This window comes from Leuciscus leuciscus (genome assembly GCF_965113295.1).
Source record: "Leuciscus leuciscus genome assembly, chromosome: 13".
Classification (NCBI taxonomy): Eukaryota; Metazoa; Chordata; class Actinopteri; order Cypriniformes; family Leuciscidae; genus Leuciscus; species Leuciscus leuciscus.
This window is the reverse complement of record NC_138737.1, coordinates 10986453-11004766: the sequence shown is the minus strand read 5'-3', so window position 1 is coordinate 11004766 and position 18314 is coordinate 10986453. Positions and strand designations below refer to the sequence as shown.

General features: G+C 37.7%; 1 protein-coding gene across 4 annotated transcripts in view; it reads left to right on the top strand.

Annotated features, from left to right (window-relative positions):
- sh3gl1b (SH3-domain GRB2-like 1b) overlaps positions 1-18314 on the top strand; it is a 32749-nt gene that overhangs the window by 11308 nt on the left and 3127 nt on the right. Inside the window, exons 1-9 of one of the 4 annotated variants that reach the window (XM_082188509.1) lie at positions 2029-2425; positions 12807-12875; positions 14076-14148; positions 14341-14484; positions 14585-14718; positions 15205-15363; positions 16085-16188; positions 16285-16418; positions 16731-16778. In XM_082188509.1, coding sequence (XP_082044635.1) covers positions 2381-2425; positions 12807-12875; positions 14076-14148; positions 14341-14484; positions 14585-14718; positions 15205-15363; positions 16085-16188; positions 16285-16418; positions 16731-16778 — 910 coding nt within the window. In that variant the 5' untranslated portion in view covers positions 2029-2380. Of the gene's footprint in view, positions 1-2028; positions 2426-12806; positions 12876-14075; positions 14149-14340; positions 14485-14584; positions 14719-15204; positions 15364-16084; positions 16189-16284; positions 16419-16730; positions 16779-18314 lie in introns of those variants that run through there. The other 3 variants (XM_082188510.1, XM_082188512.1, XM_082188511.1) reach the window with 3 other exon arrangements.

The window sequence follows — 18314 nt, the reverse complement described above, 5'->3', positions numbered from 1 at the left end:
ATCAAAATCATTAGACACGATAGAAAAAGGGCGGAAGACCAAAGTTTCACGTGTAGCATTCGGAGATTGTTTTCTCTTGAATTACCGCGGAGTGTGAATTGTGGTAAAAAATAAACTGCCGGGATAATCACACAACGCTTGCCGTAGGCTACACGTCCACTAATGACACGTCCGATTCGCGAACTAATGACTCATTTGAACCGATTCACTTTAATGAATGGTTAAAACAACTGATCTGTCCAACACTGAACTCACGAGACGTCTGAATCGGTGTATAACAAATCGGTAACACTTTACAATAATGTTCCATTTATTAAATTCTAGTTAAGTACTTTTTTTTATTAGTATTTTTATTTTATTTATTTTTTTAAGAAAAAGGTGAGTGGCAGAGTGTATTACTATACGTTGTTGTTATTTTTATGTGAATGAAGAATTAAAATATGCACTTTTTTCAGTAAGCTAGGACTATGTGTTTTCAACATAAATGTTCAATTCTGTTGGTTCAGGAAGGACGCCATGACAGGCTGCTGGCTCCCACTGTTAATTTTTATTTATTTGTTGTTGGCACTCTCTGTATTAGCTTAAAGCCCCCAAGTTTACATTGGTTACTGTATTCTTTCAATTGCTCTAAACAAGTATTTTGGGTGACCTTTTTATTTTTTTATTGAATGCTAGACATCAAGTTGTTGTTATTTTCATCTGAAAGAAGCTAGGCCCTATGTGTTCAGTAAGCTTGTTTCAGTAAGCTATGTGTTTTGAATGCTACCTCTGACTAAGAATGCATTACTATGCACTTGTATAGTCTTTTATTTTGGAATTTTAAGAGCAATAAACATATATTGCAATGTTAAGGAATTCATGTTTTTTTCATTCAGATATGTAAATTAACATGTATAAATTGCTATTAGTCAATTAATGGGGATTGGGGAGATAATCGAATCGGACTGGAAAAATGATTCGTTAGATTAATCGATGCATCGGAAAAATAATCGCTAGATTAATCGTTTAAAAAATAATCGTTTATCCCACCCCTACGCCATACATTATAGTTATGCTTTTTACCCGCTTAGAAAAGCGCCACGTTTTATTTTGTGTCACCATACTTGGTCGTGTAACTGTATTTAAATAGGGAAAACGTGGAGGTGTTTGGTCGCTTCTAACGGTAACACTTTATAATAACATTCAGTTGTAAATCATTTATAAGAGGTTAGTTAATGATGAACTAATCATTTACAAAACATTCATAAATGATTAGCAAGTGATATACTAACATTTTATGTGTGTTTTGTAAATTCTGTTACAAGTGATTAGTAAATGATTAACTAATTATTTACGAAACATCAGTATGCGTTCATAAATGATTAATAAATGATATTACATTTTTGTATGTTTTTGCCCCCCCCCCCCCCCCCCACCACCACCACCACCACCACCACCACCACTACCACTACTACCAAAAATAAAATATAAAATATTGTACTAACCCCAAATTTTTGAACGTGCATAATGTTTCAAAAGCTTTCTATTTCAGATAAATGCTGTTCTTTTGAACTTTCTACTCATCATACAACCCTGAAAAAAAAATACACAACTGTTTTCAACTTTGATAATAATAAAAAACGTTTCTTGAGCAGAAAATCAGCATATTAGAATGATTTCTGAAGGATCATGTGACACTGTAGACTGGAGTAATAATGATGAAAATTCAGCTTTGCATCCCAGGAATAAATAAACATTTTAAAATATATTCAAATAGAAAACGGTTATTTTAAATTGTAATGATATTTCACAATATTACTGTTTTTTGTATTTTTAATCAAATAAATGCAGTCTTGGAAGAGATTGAAACCCATAAGAAAGTTTTTAAAAACATTAAAAATAATTTGCATAGTATTTAATAAACTATCAGCCTTTTTGTAGAACTCCACTACAATAGACACCTGGCACCATCATCTGGTCAACAGAAGCACTGGAGTTGTGGGTGCAGTACATGTCGTGAGCGGTAGAAGGCGCTTCGGTCCCTTTTCCAGTCCCTTCTCCGCTCGCGCTAGGAATGTGCTTGCGTTGCGCAGGAAACCGCTAGTTTCTCAAGACTTACAAATGCGGTGGATGGACTATTAACCGTATTAAAGTCACATTTTAGTAGAAAGCCACCAGAAGAGCATTTAATATCATAACTTGATAAAAAACTTTCCCAACAGCCACCTGGAATCTTTTTTTTTTTTTTTTTTTGTGGAGTGGGTGTCGTTTATCGTTTATCTGAGGACTTGAGTTTTATATTTCACTCACCGACCGTTGACTTTTATCACACTGTTGTGTCAGTATAAAACCTACTTTACAAGTCATTTTTTCGTCGAGAAAAGGGGATTACGCCTTGAAGATGTCCGTGGCGGGCTTAAAGAAGCAGTTTTACAAAGCCAGCCAGGTTTGCGAGTTACTTTTTTTCTGTTGTTTTCTTCCATTGGACCGCAGTGTTGTGCCAGATAGCTTAGCATGCTAACGCTGCGCTAAACTTCCAGTAAGGGCTAGCGGAAAATGCGGCACCTCTGCCCGCTATTCTGCATTTCAAAAGTGTATTGTGTGTTTTTCTCCATGTTGTAATTAACTGTTTCTAATTATTTACAAATATAAATCGTGCTATTGTTAAATGTCATACCTTTGTAGAGTTATAAACTGCTTGCTTTGTGTTTTAATGGTCGGTCTTGTCCTAACTTACAGTCATTGCCATATTTAATATTTTTGACAGCTTTCATAAATAGTCAGTGTCACTTTATGGACGCTTTCAGACCTAATTAGAGGTTGGAATGTGTTAAAATATGCAGAAGAGTGTCTGTTTTCTTAGCTTGGTATTGCAATACAACGCCCCCGTCCTTACTATATCAGTCCATTTGCCACGTTTACTGTTGTTAAATGAACGATTTTGCACTGAGCATATGCTTATGATCTACTCATGAAACCGGGTTATTTAAAATATGTACATGTATATTCTAATTCTGCGTAGAAATACGCCAAAAATGTACTGCAGCATCAGGCTTACCAAAGATTACCGCTGTTCCCTTTATTAGCATCTGTTGGACAATCACGTCTTCTATGGATGTTGTGTTTGTAGCTCTTTTGTTTCTATGGTTCAAACTTTATGCTGGCAATATGTAATTGGAAAATTTGACACTGTCACACTGGCTTTCATTTTACAAATGGGCAAATAGTCAGCCATGTAACTTGTCAGTGGGTTAAATTAACCTGCATGTGATTGAACACGCACCATTTGGGTCATTAGTATCTTTTAGCTCTTTTAAAATGTAATATGCATATAAAATATATTGAATATTTGAATATGCTTATATGCATTGAAATTATTTCTATAAAAGTGTATTGCAAGGTTTCAGAACTATGTTTTGGTCAAGCTTGGGTACTTCAGCTAATTATTATTTATTATTTACACGATGACAATACAATTAGCAGACTGAAAAATGTAACAAGCAATAGTAACCAGTCTCTGTAATTTTGTCAAACAGTATTTAATTTTTTTTATAGTTGAAACAAAGCTTTACAACAAAACATCTAAGAGTCAATCACACATTGCATATTTGTTCATGTTTGTGCTGATATTTTTCCTTTAGTTACATTTGTGATGTCATTAAGGAAATGGTGTTTTTATTTTATTTTATTAATTGGATATTACAATTCTAACAGGATGAAAAGTGAAAATGAGAACAGAAAACTATAAAATAATTGTAAAATAAAACACTACTAACAAGAACATATGTTTTGTTTGATACAATTTGATTAAAGCAAGGAAAAAATGAAGAAACACTTGGAAATATTTTTTATTCATTTTTCTCATGTTAGATGTTCACAGTATCAGCTTGATCAAAGTAGAGAAATTACTTAAAATTCTCCCCTATTTTTATATAAATGTGATGTGATATGGTAAAAGAAAACTGACTAAAATGGTGTCTGTCCAATATATTAATAATACATATAATGGGAGCATGAAAGTGAACTGCATAACAGCAAAAACTCAGTTTCAGCAAATCTTTGGAGAAAATTTAGTTTCAATATATCTGGCCAGAAAAGCTTTAATAAAGCTTGTCCATCTAGTTTGGCTAGACATTGTCTTGTTATTATGTTGGGAATGGCAAAATGAAACAAAACCTGAGCGTGGGCTCGCAGCAGGCAGTGTGTTGGCTTTAAATGTGCCAAAATTCTCACTTTGACCCTGTGAAGACAATCAAATGTGTTGTCAGGAAAACCTCTCCCTGATTTTGGCTGCTCTTCTGGCGGTGTTGTGAGGAGGTTCTTTGGTGTAATTAACTCAAGACTTGTTTAACAAGACAAGACAAGAATTAACTTCTTTTTTTTTGTTAATTAATTTATTAGTTTCTCTTTGCCAGTGGTTGTGTTTTCCTTAGGGCACATGGTCACAGATGTAGGGGAAGCAGCGTATGTCTGTCACTGTTCGGTGATCTCAGCAGGAAGGGACAAACGGTTGCCCAATTTCCTGTCAGGAACATGCTCAGATCCCCAGTGGGGGGTCTACATGAGTGGAGGAGTGCAGCAGGGGAGAGGAAAATGGCCAGTGTTTGGGCCGGAGAAGAGTATGAATCATGCAACACTTAAGGGGGGTTGGAGAGCTCTCGCCTGCTCTTCTTGGCTCTTTTTATTGGACTGCAGTGCTGCAGAGAACTCATGCCAGCATTCCACAGTAATCAATACTTGACATAAGCCGGACACCCTGCCAAAAGACACTCTTAATACCAGTCGCACCCTCAGTCCAGCCTTCCTCTAGGTGTGCTGTCCGTAGAACTGTTTGAGCTACTTTGAGATTGCCTCGCGCCCAAGCGCTCGCATAAAGCTTGCCGCAAACTGGCAAAAGTAGCGTAATGATTATGAATGTGTCGGGAAAAAATAGCGAGACATTTTAATTGTTTATTAATAAACTAGTGTTTTCTGAGTCAGTGTTGACTACAAAGATGAAGTTGAAATTGCTGACTTGTCATCTCTAGTATAGTGAATAGTATAGAAAGAAATGCACCTTTCATTTGGATTACATAATCAGTAGGGGTGCAACGGTTCAAATTACTCACGGATTTGTATCACAGTTTTAGGGTTACGTTTTCTGTATAATTCTGTATGTGCTATGTTCAGGGGAAAAAGGACTACTGTCAAATAAAAATAAAAATTAAGAAAATAATAACAAATAATCTAACTACAAGCAACAGCACAAATAAATACAATAGAGCAAAGATACAAATAAAATAAACAGTGCTTTTCAGGTGTTTTAGGTAGGTCTAACATTAGTTTCAGGTACAGAAGTTGTAAAATAACATTGCATATTTGACTATAAATTAAAGACGAATTCTTATTAAAGTTCAAAAGCTATTCAATCTAGAGCAGGGAGGGTTTTCTTTGTATTTTGTTGTTTGATTAACATTAAAACCACAGACAGCAGGAATATTAGCACGCTGTCACTTTAAAGGGATACTCCACCGAAAAATGAAAATTCTGTCATCATATACTCACCCTCATGTTGTTTCAAACCTGTATGAATTTCTTTCTCCTATGGAAGTCAATGGTATCTAAAACTGTCTGGTTACTGACATTCTTCTAGATATCTTCCTTTCTGTTCAGCAAAAGAAAGAAATTCATACAGGTTTGAAACAACATGAGGGTGAGTATATGATGACAGAATTTTCATTTTTCGGGTGGAGTATCCCTTTAAGATATAATGCACGGATCCAGTACACACTGATACCGATTCACATGCCTCGACTGTTTCATTCACTCACTGCGAACCGTTACACCCCTAATAATCAGAGAGTATTTGTTTTCGATTCGAATTGTATGTTGTGCACCGCAAGGGCGGGGCAATAATCCCTCCTCTCCAACAACCTGTGAGATCGGTGCAATAGAACATACATTTTCTGGATGATGCCAGCCATAAAGTTGGTAATTTCTGCACCACTGCAGTAAAAATAAACAGGTTTCCTGAATACTTCCTGTGGTCAGAAAAACAGATGCCATTGGTTACGCCAGTGTTGCTGTGTCAGGCTTGTTGAGATGCTACAAACAGCAATGTTTTAATTGAGACACATCGTTTACACTTCTGTGAGTAATTATGCCTTCAGTTTTCTGGGCATAGTAAGATGGGATAGGAGAAAGTAATTTTTTAACAAAAAAAGCAGAACCATCCAAGCAGGTGTCTATCTAGTAACACATTTACTTAACATTTGTTTTATTGTGTGTGAGGATTGTGCAAGAGGGATTGTTCTGAAATTCCTGCGTTGTTTCTGTAGAAGTTGACTCACAGTCATGCATTCTTCTCTTCATTAGACTCACAAGCACAGCATTATCTATGGAGTGTGGACTTGGTTTCAGTCTGCGCCTGCTGGGATCTGCTTCGGCAATGTGGCCGCCTGTTTGTGTGTGCGTATTTGTGTCAAAGTTAGCAGTTGTTTGCATTCTTTATCAACAGTGTGTGTGAGAGCTGAGCCTATGTATTATCTTTTTACCTGCTGATAAAGCCTCTTCCAGTCGTAAATATACATAATCATGTCGCCAGCGGACTGAGCTGTACAGTTTCATTGCGGGAGTGTCCGATCTAGATCATTACAGAACATCTTCAGTTTTTAAATAGAAAGGTAGTACTGATAATATTGCCTTCATTTAGCCTAAATGTTATATTGATGGGAACTTGAACATGTCAGTCTTTATCTGTTGCCTTAATCTTAGCCGTATCATGTTTTCCACCTAGTTTATGGCGTTAACTCTATCCAGTGTCTCTCACCATCTCAACATATTGGAGACATTTGGACGCACCCATTGACATGCCACAAAACACTGGTTAATTATTTATTAGTTTCCTTTGTTCCTGGTCTGCCAAACAATGAATTTGCACAAATATGCAAACATCCTAGGAGGATATAGAGTGAAAAGGTCACTGCAAGCAGACACCTCCATGTCAAACACAGCTACAGTTGTAATGGAGTGTTCTTGTGCTGATGTCTTTGGCTTAAAATAACTCTGCTATTCATCTTGATTCAATTGTATCAAGTTGTTCATGATTGCTCTTGTGCATGGTAGTGGTGGTGTTAAAGGATAAGTTCAATCCAGAATGAAAATTTACTGATCATTTACTCACCACCATGTAGGCTTGCTACGATAGTCGGTGTTGATAGTCGGTGTTCAGAAGCAACACCGGTTCCATTGCTTTCCCACCGCGGCACTGCCCCCCACGTCAATTTGAATTGTTGTCCTATTGTTGAGAAATGTCCATGGGCGCGGAGCGAGCAGAACAAAGCGCGCGTTTTCAAAGTTCGCTCTGATCCACACCATTATGAATGCCCGTGCGGACGTGCGCATTTTAGTTTCGCTTTTAAATTAGTCATTAAAAAGCCCCTGCCGGTGATACCGGTATTGTTGTCACACGTCGATTAACCGCTGGGAAAATATCCTCACCGTCACATCCCTACCCCCATGTCATCCAAGATGTTCACTGGGTGAACAAGAAATTAAGGTTTTTGAGGGAAACATTCCAGGATTTTTCTCCGTATAGTAGACTTCATCGGGGACCAACGGCTTGAAGGCCCAAATTGCAGATTCAATGCAGCTTCAGAGGACTATCTAAAAACTTTTTAACCACAAATGCTCGTCTTGCATTAGCTCTGTGATGCCAGTCCACGACTTCATGCATTACGTAGTCACATTGGAAATGGAAAGGTCACGCGTGACATAGACGGAAGTACCAACCCAATGTTTACAAAGCGAACATGCAAAGATTAAGTAAAACGCCCTTTACAAAAATAAAGGGTAAAACAACGATGTCGGATGATTTTGAAGTTGGAGGAGAAAATGCGATGGAGTTTTCCGTACTTCCGCATGACCTTTCCAACGTGACTATGTAATGCGTGAAGCCGTGAACGTGCATCGCAGAGCTAGTGAAAGATGAGCATTTGTGGTTAAAACTTTTTTTTTTTTTTTTTTTTTTTAAATGACCGATTGTTTTGCTAGATAAGACCCTTATTTCTTGGCTGGGATCGTGTAGAGCCATTTGAAGCTGCATTGAAACTGCAATTTGGACCTTCAACCCGTTGGTCCCTGTTGAAGTCCACTATGGAGAAAAATCCTGGAATGCTTTCCTCAAAAACCTTAATTTCTTTTCGACTGAAGAAAGAAAGAAAGACATGAACATCTTGGATGACATGGGGGTGAGTAAATTATCAGGAAATTTTAATTCTGGAGTGAACTAATCCTTTAACACATTAATTTATTGGGATTTTTTTATAAGACACCAATCTGCATATGTACATTACACTAACAATTAAAAAAATATTGCGGGCTTAATAGGCTTACGTTAATTGATGTGAAAGCAACAATTTATTAACTTCTAAAGGCCCTGTGTGTTATATCTATTCAATAGTTTTGTCTGCAACAATAATGGCATGTCTTTGAATTATCTTAATTTGGTGGCTTTGGTCAACTAATATTTAACATATAATTGTGATTATTACATTTAAATTACAGCTGTTGTTAATTCAATAGACTGCCCTAGTATAAAATGTTTTTATTTCATTGCAAATTTATTTAATTTTAATAGAAAATATTACAGTATAGAGTAAGAGAAAAACTCAAGGAAACAGGTTGTTATGGATAAATCATCTTTAATACAGCCATAGAAATAGCCAAATGAACTTCTCAGCATGGCAAGTCACATCCATAAAATGACATGTGTTTGTGATTTAATGTTCATATGATGTAATATGACAAACATCCAGTGCTTTCCATGTTGAAATATATGCTTCCTCCAATTAGGGTGAAGAAAAGCTATAAAACAAACAACATATGTTAGTTAGGACTGAAATTTAACATGTGGCCTGGTTTCAACAGTTGCACGATCACTGTCTCTCTGGTTCTTTGTTGCATGTTCAGGACATAAAGAGTGAGTGGATGAGCATGTGTTGCCAAGTCCTGAGAATAACAACTGTTGTGGCAGACACAGGTTCACACAGAGCTGTTTTGTTTTTAATACCACTGGTGTTGGCAAGGAATGCATTATATGCTGAATAATATTCACAATGATTTTCTGAGAATAAATTGGATAATAAATATGGAGCTATTTAAAGTATTAAGAATGAAAGCTATGGAAGTACAGGGGGAAATATGATCCCTCCCAAGTGAGCGCAAGAGAAATGAGTTGCAGGGAGGGCTAATTGGATTTACATGTGTGCGGTGCTAAAATGAGTTCCTTGTAAAAGTTAGCCATTTTCTGCAGTTTATATATTGTGAGGAATACAGAGGTGGAGGGAAAGTGTAAAATGACACAAATTGTTGATGAATTGTATTTAACTGGTCTCTGTGTGTTTTATGTCTTGGTTTGATTTTGTGGTGTGATCCATACAAGCTTTTCCAGTTACATTTTGTAAATGTCATATTTTACAGTCATTTTAATTAGAGCTGCACGATTAATCATTAAAAGGTCGCAATCTCGATTCAATCACCCACACACCCACATCTCATTCCTAAACAACAACGATTCGGCCACGTCTGTTAAAGCTTTGACAAAATCACACCGTAACATTCAAATCTGTGTTTGCGCTGCCACTGACCCAGAGAAAGCTGTTAGGCTATCTAGGTATGAAACAGTTTCACAAATAGTCTTTTTAGCCACACAGTGTCATCATTTCCATGTCAAAACTATTTAAATGATCACAGAAGTAGGGGAGAGTGGAGACACATATTTGCATTTCCTTCACTTTCTCAGAGACTGTTTGTATTGGTTGGGCAAATTTTGTATACATTAAAGGGATAGTTCACCATAAATGAAAATTAGGTCATGGTTTACTCACCCTGAAGCCATCCTAGGTGCATATGACATTCTTCTTTAAGACGAATACAATCGGAGTTATATTAAAAAATGTCCTGTCTCTTCCAAGCTGTATAATGGGAGTGATTGGGTTTATTTTTTCGGAAGTCCATCAAAGCGCTTCCATCCATGATAAAAGTGCTCCACACGGCTCTGGCGGGTTAATAAAGGCCTTCTGAAGTGAAGTGATGCGTTCATGTAAGAAAAATCCATATTTAAAACTTTATCGCCTAAAATAACTAGCTTCTGGCAGACGGCTGTACGCAAGTTGATTTAAAAGAGTAATGTATGACGTAGGAAGTAGGAGTAGTGTAAGCTTAAAGGAGAACTCCGGTCAATTTTAACATTGAGCTCATTTTTTTTGTAAATTTGTAAATTTAACACGGGTGAATCTGACTGCAGTAGATGTGAAAGATATGAAGAAAAATGAAGTTAATTCGGCCAGCGCTCATACCTGTATTTACACCCTGTTTTCGGTTGAAGTCCAAAGTAGTCGATTGTCGAGTTCACGCGCGTGATCATAGGTAACTAAACATATGCGCGTGAACTCGACAATCGACTACTTCGGACTTCAACCGAAAACAGGATGTAAATACAGGTATGAGCGCTGGCCGAATTAACTTCATTTTTCTTCATATCTTTCACATCTACTGCAGTCAGATTCACCCGTGTTAACTCTAAAGGAATCACTCACATTGGCTGGGCACTTTTAATGACACATCAAGGATGTTAAGAGGGTAAAAGCAGGTTTAAAATATGCCCCATTGAAGTCAACAGAGTGCAAATTTTAAAAAGAGGATAACACGGTGTAGGCAACACTGATTTTTGTCGTTGTTCTCTGTATTGACAGCACTCCAAATTTACAAAAAAATGAGCTCAATGTTAAAATTGACCGGAGTTCTCCTTTAAGCCCTATTCGGACAGGATTAACTTTACAAGGGTAGATGGAGTAATGTAATTTTACCACAGGACGTCTGTAATATTAACGGCCAATTCGCTTGGGATAAGATATCTCATCTCTGTAAAACTAGCAGAAGTTGGAGGAGTAACTCGATTTGCGCATCGCCGTCACCCTCCTGTCGTGTCGTCATGTGTGTTGCTTCCTGATATCACGTGTGCAAACAACCTATATTTATATATATAAAACAGTTATGTCCGGTCGAACGATGTGTTAATTAAATTTAGTTTGGATTGTGTTGGTAATAGGCACTTACCTAACGCTAAAAGATGTTTCGTGCCTCTAACAATTGCTTTCGATCTTCTTTCTGATCTGGAAAGTGTGGAAAACACTTGAGTTTTGCCACAGACTCGTCCCAGCGTCTAGAACGCAACTGATTCAAGCTCCATTCTTGAAAAAAACGTGGAAAACTACTTTTAAACAGGAAATGACTAAATATTTACATACATATTTACAGCGGGTCTATTCGCACAGGATTAGTATTACCTGAGGTCATTTTTCCGGACCTTTTTACTGAAGGTAAAAGTCGCTGTAATCTTTACTTACTGACATTGTCCGAAATGATTACTGAGATGGTACATTCGGACGGGACTAAAATCACAGAGAAACTCTGGTAATTACTACTTTACACCACCTCTCCATGTTAAACTAGTCCCGTCCGAATAGGGCTTTTGATGCCTCTCGCGGTTCAATCAAACAGGGCTGGGCAACCGCGTTCGTCATTACGTTGTGCATCAAGTTCAAGGGTTAGTTTTTCGCCGTAAACCGATGCGTACGGCCGTCTGCCATCTGCTAGCTATTGTAGTCGATAAAGTTTTAAACAGCCTATGGATATTTTTCTTACACGAACACATCGCTTCACTTCAGAGGGCCTTTATTAACCAGCCAGAGCTGTGTGGAGCACTTTTATCATGGATGGATGCGCTTTGATGGACTTCCAAAAATATATACCCATTCACTCCCATTATAAAGCTTGAAAGAGCCAGGACATTTTTTTATATAACTCCGATTTCATTCATCTGAAAGAAGAATGTCATATACACCTTGGCTTCAGGGTGAGTAAATCATGGGCTAATAATTTTTTTTAATTAAACTAGTTAACTAGTAAAACTAGTTTTAGTTTTACTGAATAATTAAGTAAACCTAATTTCTTAATTTATCTTTGTAAAGAAACCTCATTTCTTAACTGGCTACTCTCTGCATTCTCAGACGACGACATATTTTACTGTCGGCCACCGTAACTTCTGTTGGCTGCTATACTTGTGAGGGTCAAATGTCCTCACTTATGTAGTGAAATATTATGACAACTGACTAATGAGGACATTTTACTGGTCCTCACTAGTTAAAAAGGCTTATAAATAATCTGAAACATGTTTTTTTAAACATCTGGCAAAACATATAGTGCAGGCGTGTCCAATCCAGCTCCTGGAGGGCCACTGTCCTGCAGATTTTGTCAGAACGTCATGTTGCAACTTTCCCTACTCCTTACAGTGAAAGCCATGATAAAACTTGCTCTGCTAGCTTAACACAATAGCTTTGACACATGCTAGCTATGCCTGTTAGAAGCTAAGAAAACACTGTTTAAAATGTGACTTTACAATGCTTCGTGTAAACAGTTTAGACACTATGACAAAAACTATTTAACTTGAAAAGTATTTTTGCATCAGTGTTTAAAAACGCTGATTCATCACGTAATGAAACAAGTGAAGTATTTATAAATGAGTCATTGAATCATTCATTCAAACTGATAAAAAAAAATAAAAAAAATTCATTCCAATTGATTAAACATTTTAAATAGACTGCAGCAATTAACATTTTGTTAGAAATGTACCTCTAGTAAATTCCATGTTATATTTTTTTTTGTTGTCTCGTCTGTTCAAAATTGTGGGGGAAAAAATGTATTCTCAATTTATCCCGAATCATTCAAGTTCTAATCTTAATATAGTCATACTGGTTTAAAAGGGCTTCTCTCTCTGTTTGTGTCAGATGGTGAGTGAGAAGGTTGGTGGTGCTGAGGGAACTAAACTGGACGAGGAGTTCAAGGACCTGGAGAGAGTAAGTGGAGAGAATTTACCCACACCGCTGCCAATAGTCTTTCTAAAAACATAGATTTAAACACATAAAGTGATTCAAAGGCTTGACCTCTGTCCCACACATCCATCAATGAGATTTTCTACACTACCTGTGTTTTTGTGGAAAGTTTATTTTATTTTCAAAGTGAAAGTGGTGTGGCTGTAGTGATCCATGATTGTAGATATGTTTTTTAAATTATCAGACGTATTTATTCACTGCAGTCTCTTTGGCTAAAATCGTATTTTAATAATCAAATCCTTTAAACATGAGTGATGTCATCAGAAGTCTCCTTAAAATATTGCTCAATGATATACATTTAACTTTGTTCTAACGCTAAACTCTGTGTCTTCACAGATTTGACAGATGCCTCTTCATTCAGTTCCTCTGTAATTACATGTTTTAGTAGATGATTTAATAGAATACACGCAAATAATGATGACTTATGAATAATGAACAGTAGTCTGATAGATCTTATGTAGGGAAATTCAATCCAGATACTCCCTCGATTTGGAAGGCAATAATGCATGAAGTACAGTCTGCTGGTCAGCATTGCAAAATAAGCCTGATGACATGTATCATCCTAAAGGGGTTTATTTTGAAATAATTATCAGCTGACTCTATATTACTTGAAACTTGAACTTGAACTTGAACTTGAAATATTGATTTGTTGAAATGGAGACTTAAAGGTATAGCGGAGGATGTTTTACTTCCTGGTGGGTAGTCTAAACTATTGGTCCTCCTAATTGTCAATCATTCTGGTGAATCAATCAAACTTTTCAAAAAGTGGAGAGGGCGGGTCTTATCTAAAATTTGGAAAGATCCTCCGCTATACCTTTAAGTGCTACAAAAGCCATTTAATGCCATTTTAAGCCATTTAAGTAGCACAGTCAAGGAGATTGATTGCCTTAGATAACTTTCAAATATAGCTATAGTTTAGCATTGTTATACAAAAAATTTTGACCACGGAATGCTGCGATCAGAATCAAGAATCTGAAACATTCCAGAGTGTCGTGTAATTTGATTTTAGTTTTAGACGTTGATTAATTAGACTCTGTTCTTATTGTTACATGTTATAAAAAAGCCATTTTGTCTTTTTATTCTGTGTTGGTTATTGTGTTTTGCTTGTAGTGTTGCATGTATACGTGTTCTCTGTGCATTGACCCCCCCTCTGTGTTTCTGTAGAAAGTAGATGTGACAAATAAAGCTGTGGTAGAAGTCATCTCTAAAACATCAGAGTACCTGCAGCCCAATCCAGGTAAGACCAAAGACATCCCTGGAGCTTTTATTTAGCTTGTTGTCTGAAGTTTGTACAAGTTTGTAAGTTTGTTTTTTTCTGACAAAACATGCACACAATTGATCGTTATTGTAAAACGTTTCTCTGTTTCTTTTCCATTCTATTTCTCTTTCTCTGTTGTTGCCACTGTTCTTGTCTTTCTGTCTCACACAGCATCTCGTGCAAAGCTATCTATGTTAAACACTATGTCTAAGATCAGAGGGCAGGTGAAGAGCCCAGGTTATCCACAGGCCGAGGGGCTGCTGGGAGAATGCATGGCAAAGTATGGCAGAGAACTCGGAGAGGAAACAAACTTTGGTGGGTTTACAAAATGAGTGCAGCTTTTAAGACTTCACAGATTTCATTTGCTGTTCTCCAGCTAACCAAATGCACAACACAACCACATTTGTGTCTGTAGGTGGTGCTTTATTTGATGTTGGTGAAAGTATGAAGAGGCTAGCAGAGGTGAAGGATTCTTTGGACATTGATGTTAAACAGAATTTTATCGACCCTTTACAAGGCCTGTGTGACAAGGACCTAAGAGAGATACAGGTTTGCTTTCACTCTCTGTCTCACGCATATAGAGATACCTACAGTATATAACTGAAAATGTTTTTATGTGACACCCATACTCTCTGAAAGAAATTTGCAAAAAATGTACCTTTAGGGGGGTGCAACAGCTTGTCACTGGAGCAGTACCCCTGAAAGGATCATAGTTGTACCTTAAGGGTACATATACTAAGGTAATAATATGCACCTTTTAGTGGTAGATGAGGTACAACGTTGTCCCTGCCCCAGTGACAAGCTGTTGTACCCCTAAAGGTACAATTTTGGCAAATTTTTTTCTGACTTAGGAGATAAAAGGTGCTAGACTATTTACAAGAAATAAAGATCTGCACGTTAATTGTATTTATGAAGAACTGTACAGTAAAATTCTCTTTTTGCTTCTTGAAAAATAGATTTTTCATTTCCTTTTCTATGTTTTAATGTGGTCTGGTTCCACACCAGTTATATTGAAAGTGTTTCCCTCTTTCTCAGCACCATTTGAAAAAACTTGAAGGACGCAGGCTAGATTTTGACTATAAGAAGAAACGTCAAGGGAAAATTCCAGATGAAGAGGTCAGGCAGGCGCTGGAGAAGTTTCATGAATCTAAGGAGGTGGCTGAGATCAGCATGTACAACCTTCTGGAAACTGATGTAAGGATTTACCATCTGACAGCTTGATGCTTCATTCAGTGTGTTTTTGTGCTTTTGTGTGTCCTGGGGATTGTTCTAATCCTATTAGCAGCACTGAATAATTCAGTGTTTTTCTGTAACACCTTGCCTTACTGATTTTATACCAACTCAACTGTCTCTCTTAAGTAATTTTGGCAAAGACTGACACTTTAGAGTTAGCAGTATTGAAGATGAAAATTTCCTGTCCTTTTTTGACTCCAGCCCATCAGTGGGGTGGGGTCAAGACAGGTAATCCAATAAAGCTGCCTAAAAAATAAAAATCCTCTTGCTTCTTGACTGCAGCTTTTATCTAATGTTTTATGGAGATGTGAGAGCGCCATCTGTTGGTTCAATATTACAATAACTTTATAAGGGAATAAACATTTGCTAGTGGAGTCTATGGAAAGACTCTATTAAACTCATCAGGCTCTAGATGTAAAGTAATACACTGAAGATATTGTATGGTACAGTTTTAAATGATAGTAAACGTTTAGTGTAAACTGCTAGCAGAGCTCCCAGTCTAAATTCAGCAGTCTAGTGAAACCCGTGTGAAAGTCAAGGCCTCAGGAATTACTCATTAACTATTTGTGACTATTTTCAATGAAGGTTGTTGTGGTTGCCCAGTGTGACCATAAGCGTGGATGTGCATAAGTGACAAATAAATATATCTTTATATATTTTATGTACGTGTTCTCCTGTGCAGATTGAGCAGGTGAGCCAGCTGTCGTCACTGGTTGAGTCTCAGCTGCAGTACCACAGACAGGCTGTTCAAATCCTGGACGAACTTTCTGACAAGCTCAGAGACAGGTGTGTATGTGAGCATGTGTCCTCCTTTCACAGCATGTCTGTTTGTTCTTGAATCTGTCAAAAGAGGCAATAAATGACTCCTGTTTAACCGCCCAGGATGAAAGATGCTCAGTCACGTCCTCGTAAAGAGTATATGCCCAAGCCCAAGCCTGTAATTGACTTTGGAGACCCCAGCGAACAGTCGAACGGTGGCTTCACCCCAACATCTGCTCCACCCATGCGCAATACAGGTAAGACCAGACATTTGACCTGCTTCATAAAACAAGTCATAAAATGCCCATTTGCCCTATTATGTAGCCAGAATAACGTGAGGGATTGAGCTATTCTTGAATGAGGATAGATGATCTTCATTACATTGAGGAAATGCTTTGGACTAGTGAGAGAAAGGCACATTGTGCTTTGTGCGGTTGCTGCCCCGTGGCAGGGTGTGATGAGACCGCCTGTGCGTGTGTCGGGATAGACAGGCTAAATGGACAGCTGTCAGCTGCTCTCTTCGTCAGCCAGTGACCCTGTTCTGTGTTCTCTTCCCATTGCGTCATCAGAGCCATTCCACCAGTTTGGCAGAATATCCACATGGAAACCCAGATTGCGTGAGTCAGAGAGTGTGTGATTCTGTATGTTTGCATGGGAAAGTATATGTGTTTGTGTGTTTGTGGTGGAGAAAAAAAAATGAGGAAGGAGAAATGAGCAAAACTGCACATTTTATAACAAGTCTTCTAATTAATAAGAATCAAAAGAGATAGGATATATTTGTATAAATGTAATTTTTTTCACAGTTAGATTTCCGTTATCTAATTGTATGAGGTAGAACAGAATAGGAACGTTTGGAGGAAGTTAAAAGATTTTAATAGTTAAGACGTGGCACAACTACAAAAAGGCGCACATTACAACAGCAAGTGGCAAGCAAATATACTATAACAAATTTTCCTTATGTAATACCACCATCGGCGATGATAATAAGTTCCTCTAATTTACTTACATAGATTATTTGCATCTACAGTAGATTTTTCCCCTACCTGTGAAAATATGATTTTATGAAGGGAAGTATTTGTCTGAAACATGCAAAGTTCAGCTCTCCATTAGTTGATAGTTTATTGCACACATACAGCAAACTACAGGTTACATAGTGTCTTGTATGGGGATGTGTGCTTGACAGGAAAGAGGTGTGTATGTGTGTAAGAGAAGACTGTACAGGTGTCTCTGTGTTTGTGTGTGTGTGTGTGTGTGTAAAGTGTGCGCATGTATGTTGGCCTCAAGCACAGAGTGCTGCTCCACCTAACAGAGTGAGCCCCTGCTACAGACTGAAACTGGAGGTCTCCTGTCACATGACCACAGACCCAGGCTTTGCCACCCGACCCCTCACTAACACAGAGCATCTTGTCCTAACCCAGACGGTTGTAGTGGGATTAAAACTGTGTATTAAACTAACACATATATCGGCACTGCTCACTTTGGGCTTGACTTTGGTTTGACAGACTGGACTGGGAAATGTTTCTTTGGCAGGAAACTGAAAAACTTCTTAAAGGGTTTGTTCACCCAAAAATGAAAATTCTGTCAGTAATTACTCACCCTCATGTTGTTCCAACCGCGTAAGACCTTCGTTCATCTTCGGAACACAAATTAAGATATTTTTGATGAAATCTGAGAGCTAGCTCACTCCTCCATAGGCTGCTAGGTGGCCCAAACTTGCTGGCCCAGAAAAGTTATTAAAGAGATCGTTAATATAGTCCAAGTGACTACAGTGGCTCAATCTTAAGTATATCAAGCGACGAGAATACTTTTTTTGCGCAAAAACAAACAAAAATAACGAGTTTATTCCACTATTCATTTCCTTCTCTCTGGGCCACTAGTCGGTTCGCGTAGTGTTTTTGCGCTGCGCGTCACACACATGACCAGCGTCGACCAATAGTGAGCCTACGTGGTGACGTGTAACACAGACGCGCTGCGCAAAAACACTTACGAGGCCCAGAGAGAAGGAAATGAATAGTGGAATAAAGTCGTTATTTTTGTTTGTTTTTGCGCACAAAAAGTATTCTCGTCGCTTGATATACTTAAGATTGAGCCACTGTAGTCACTTGGACTATATTAACGATCTCTTTAATAACTTTTCTGGGCCAGCAAGTTTC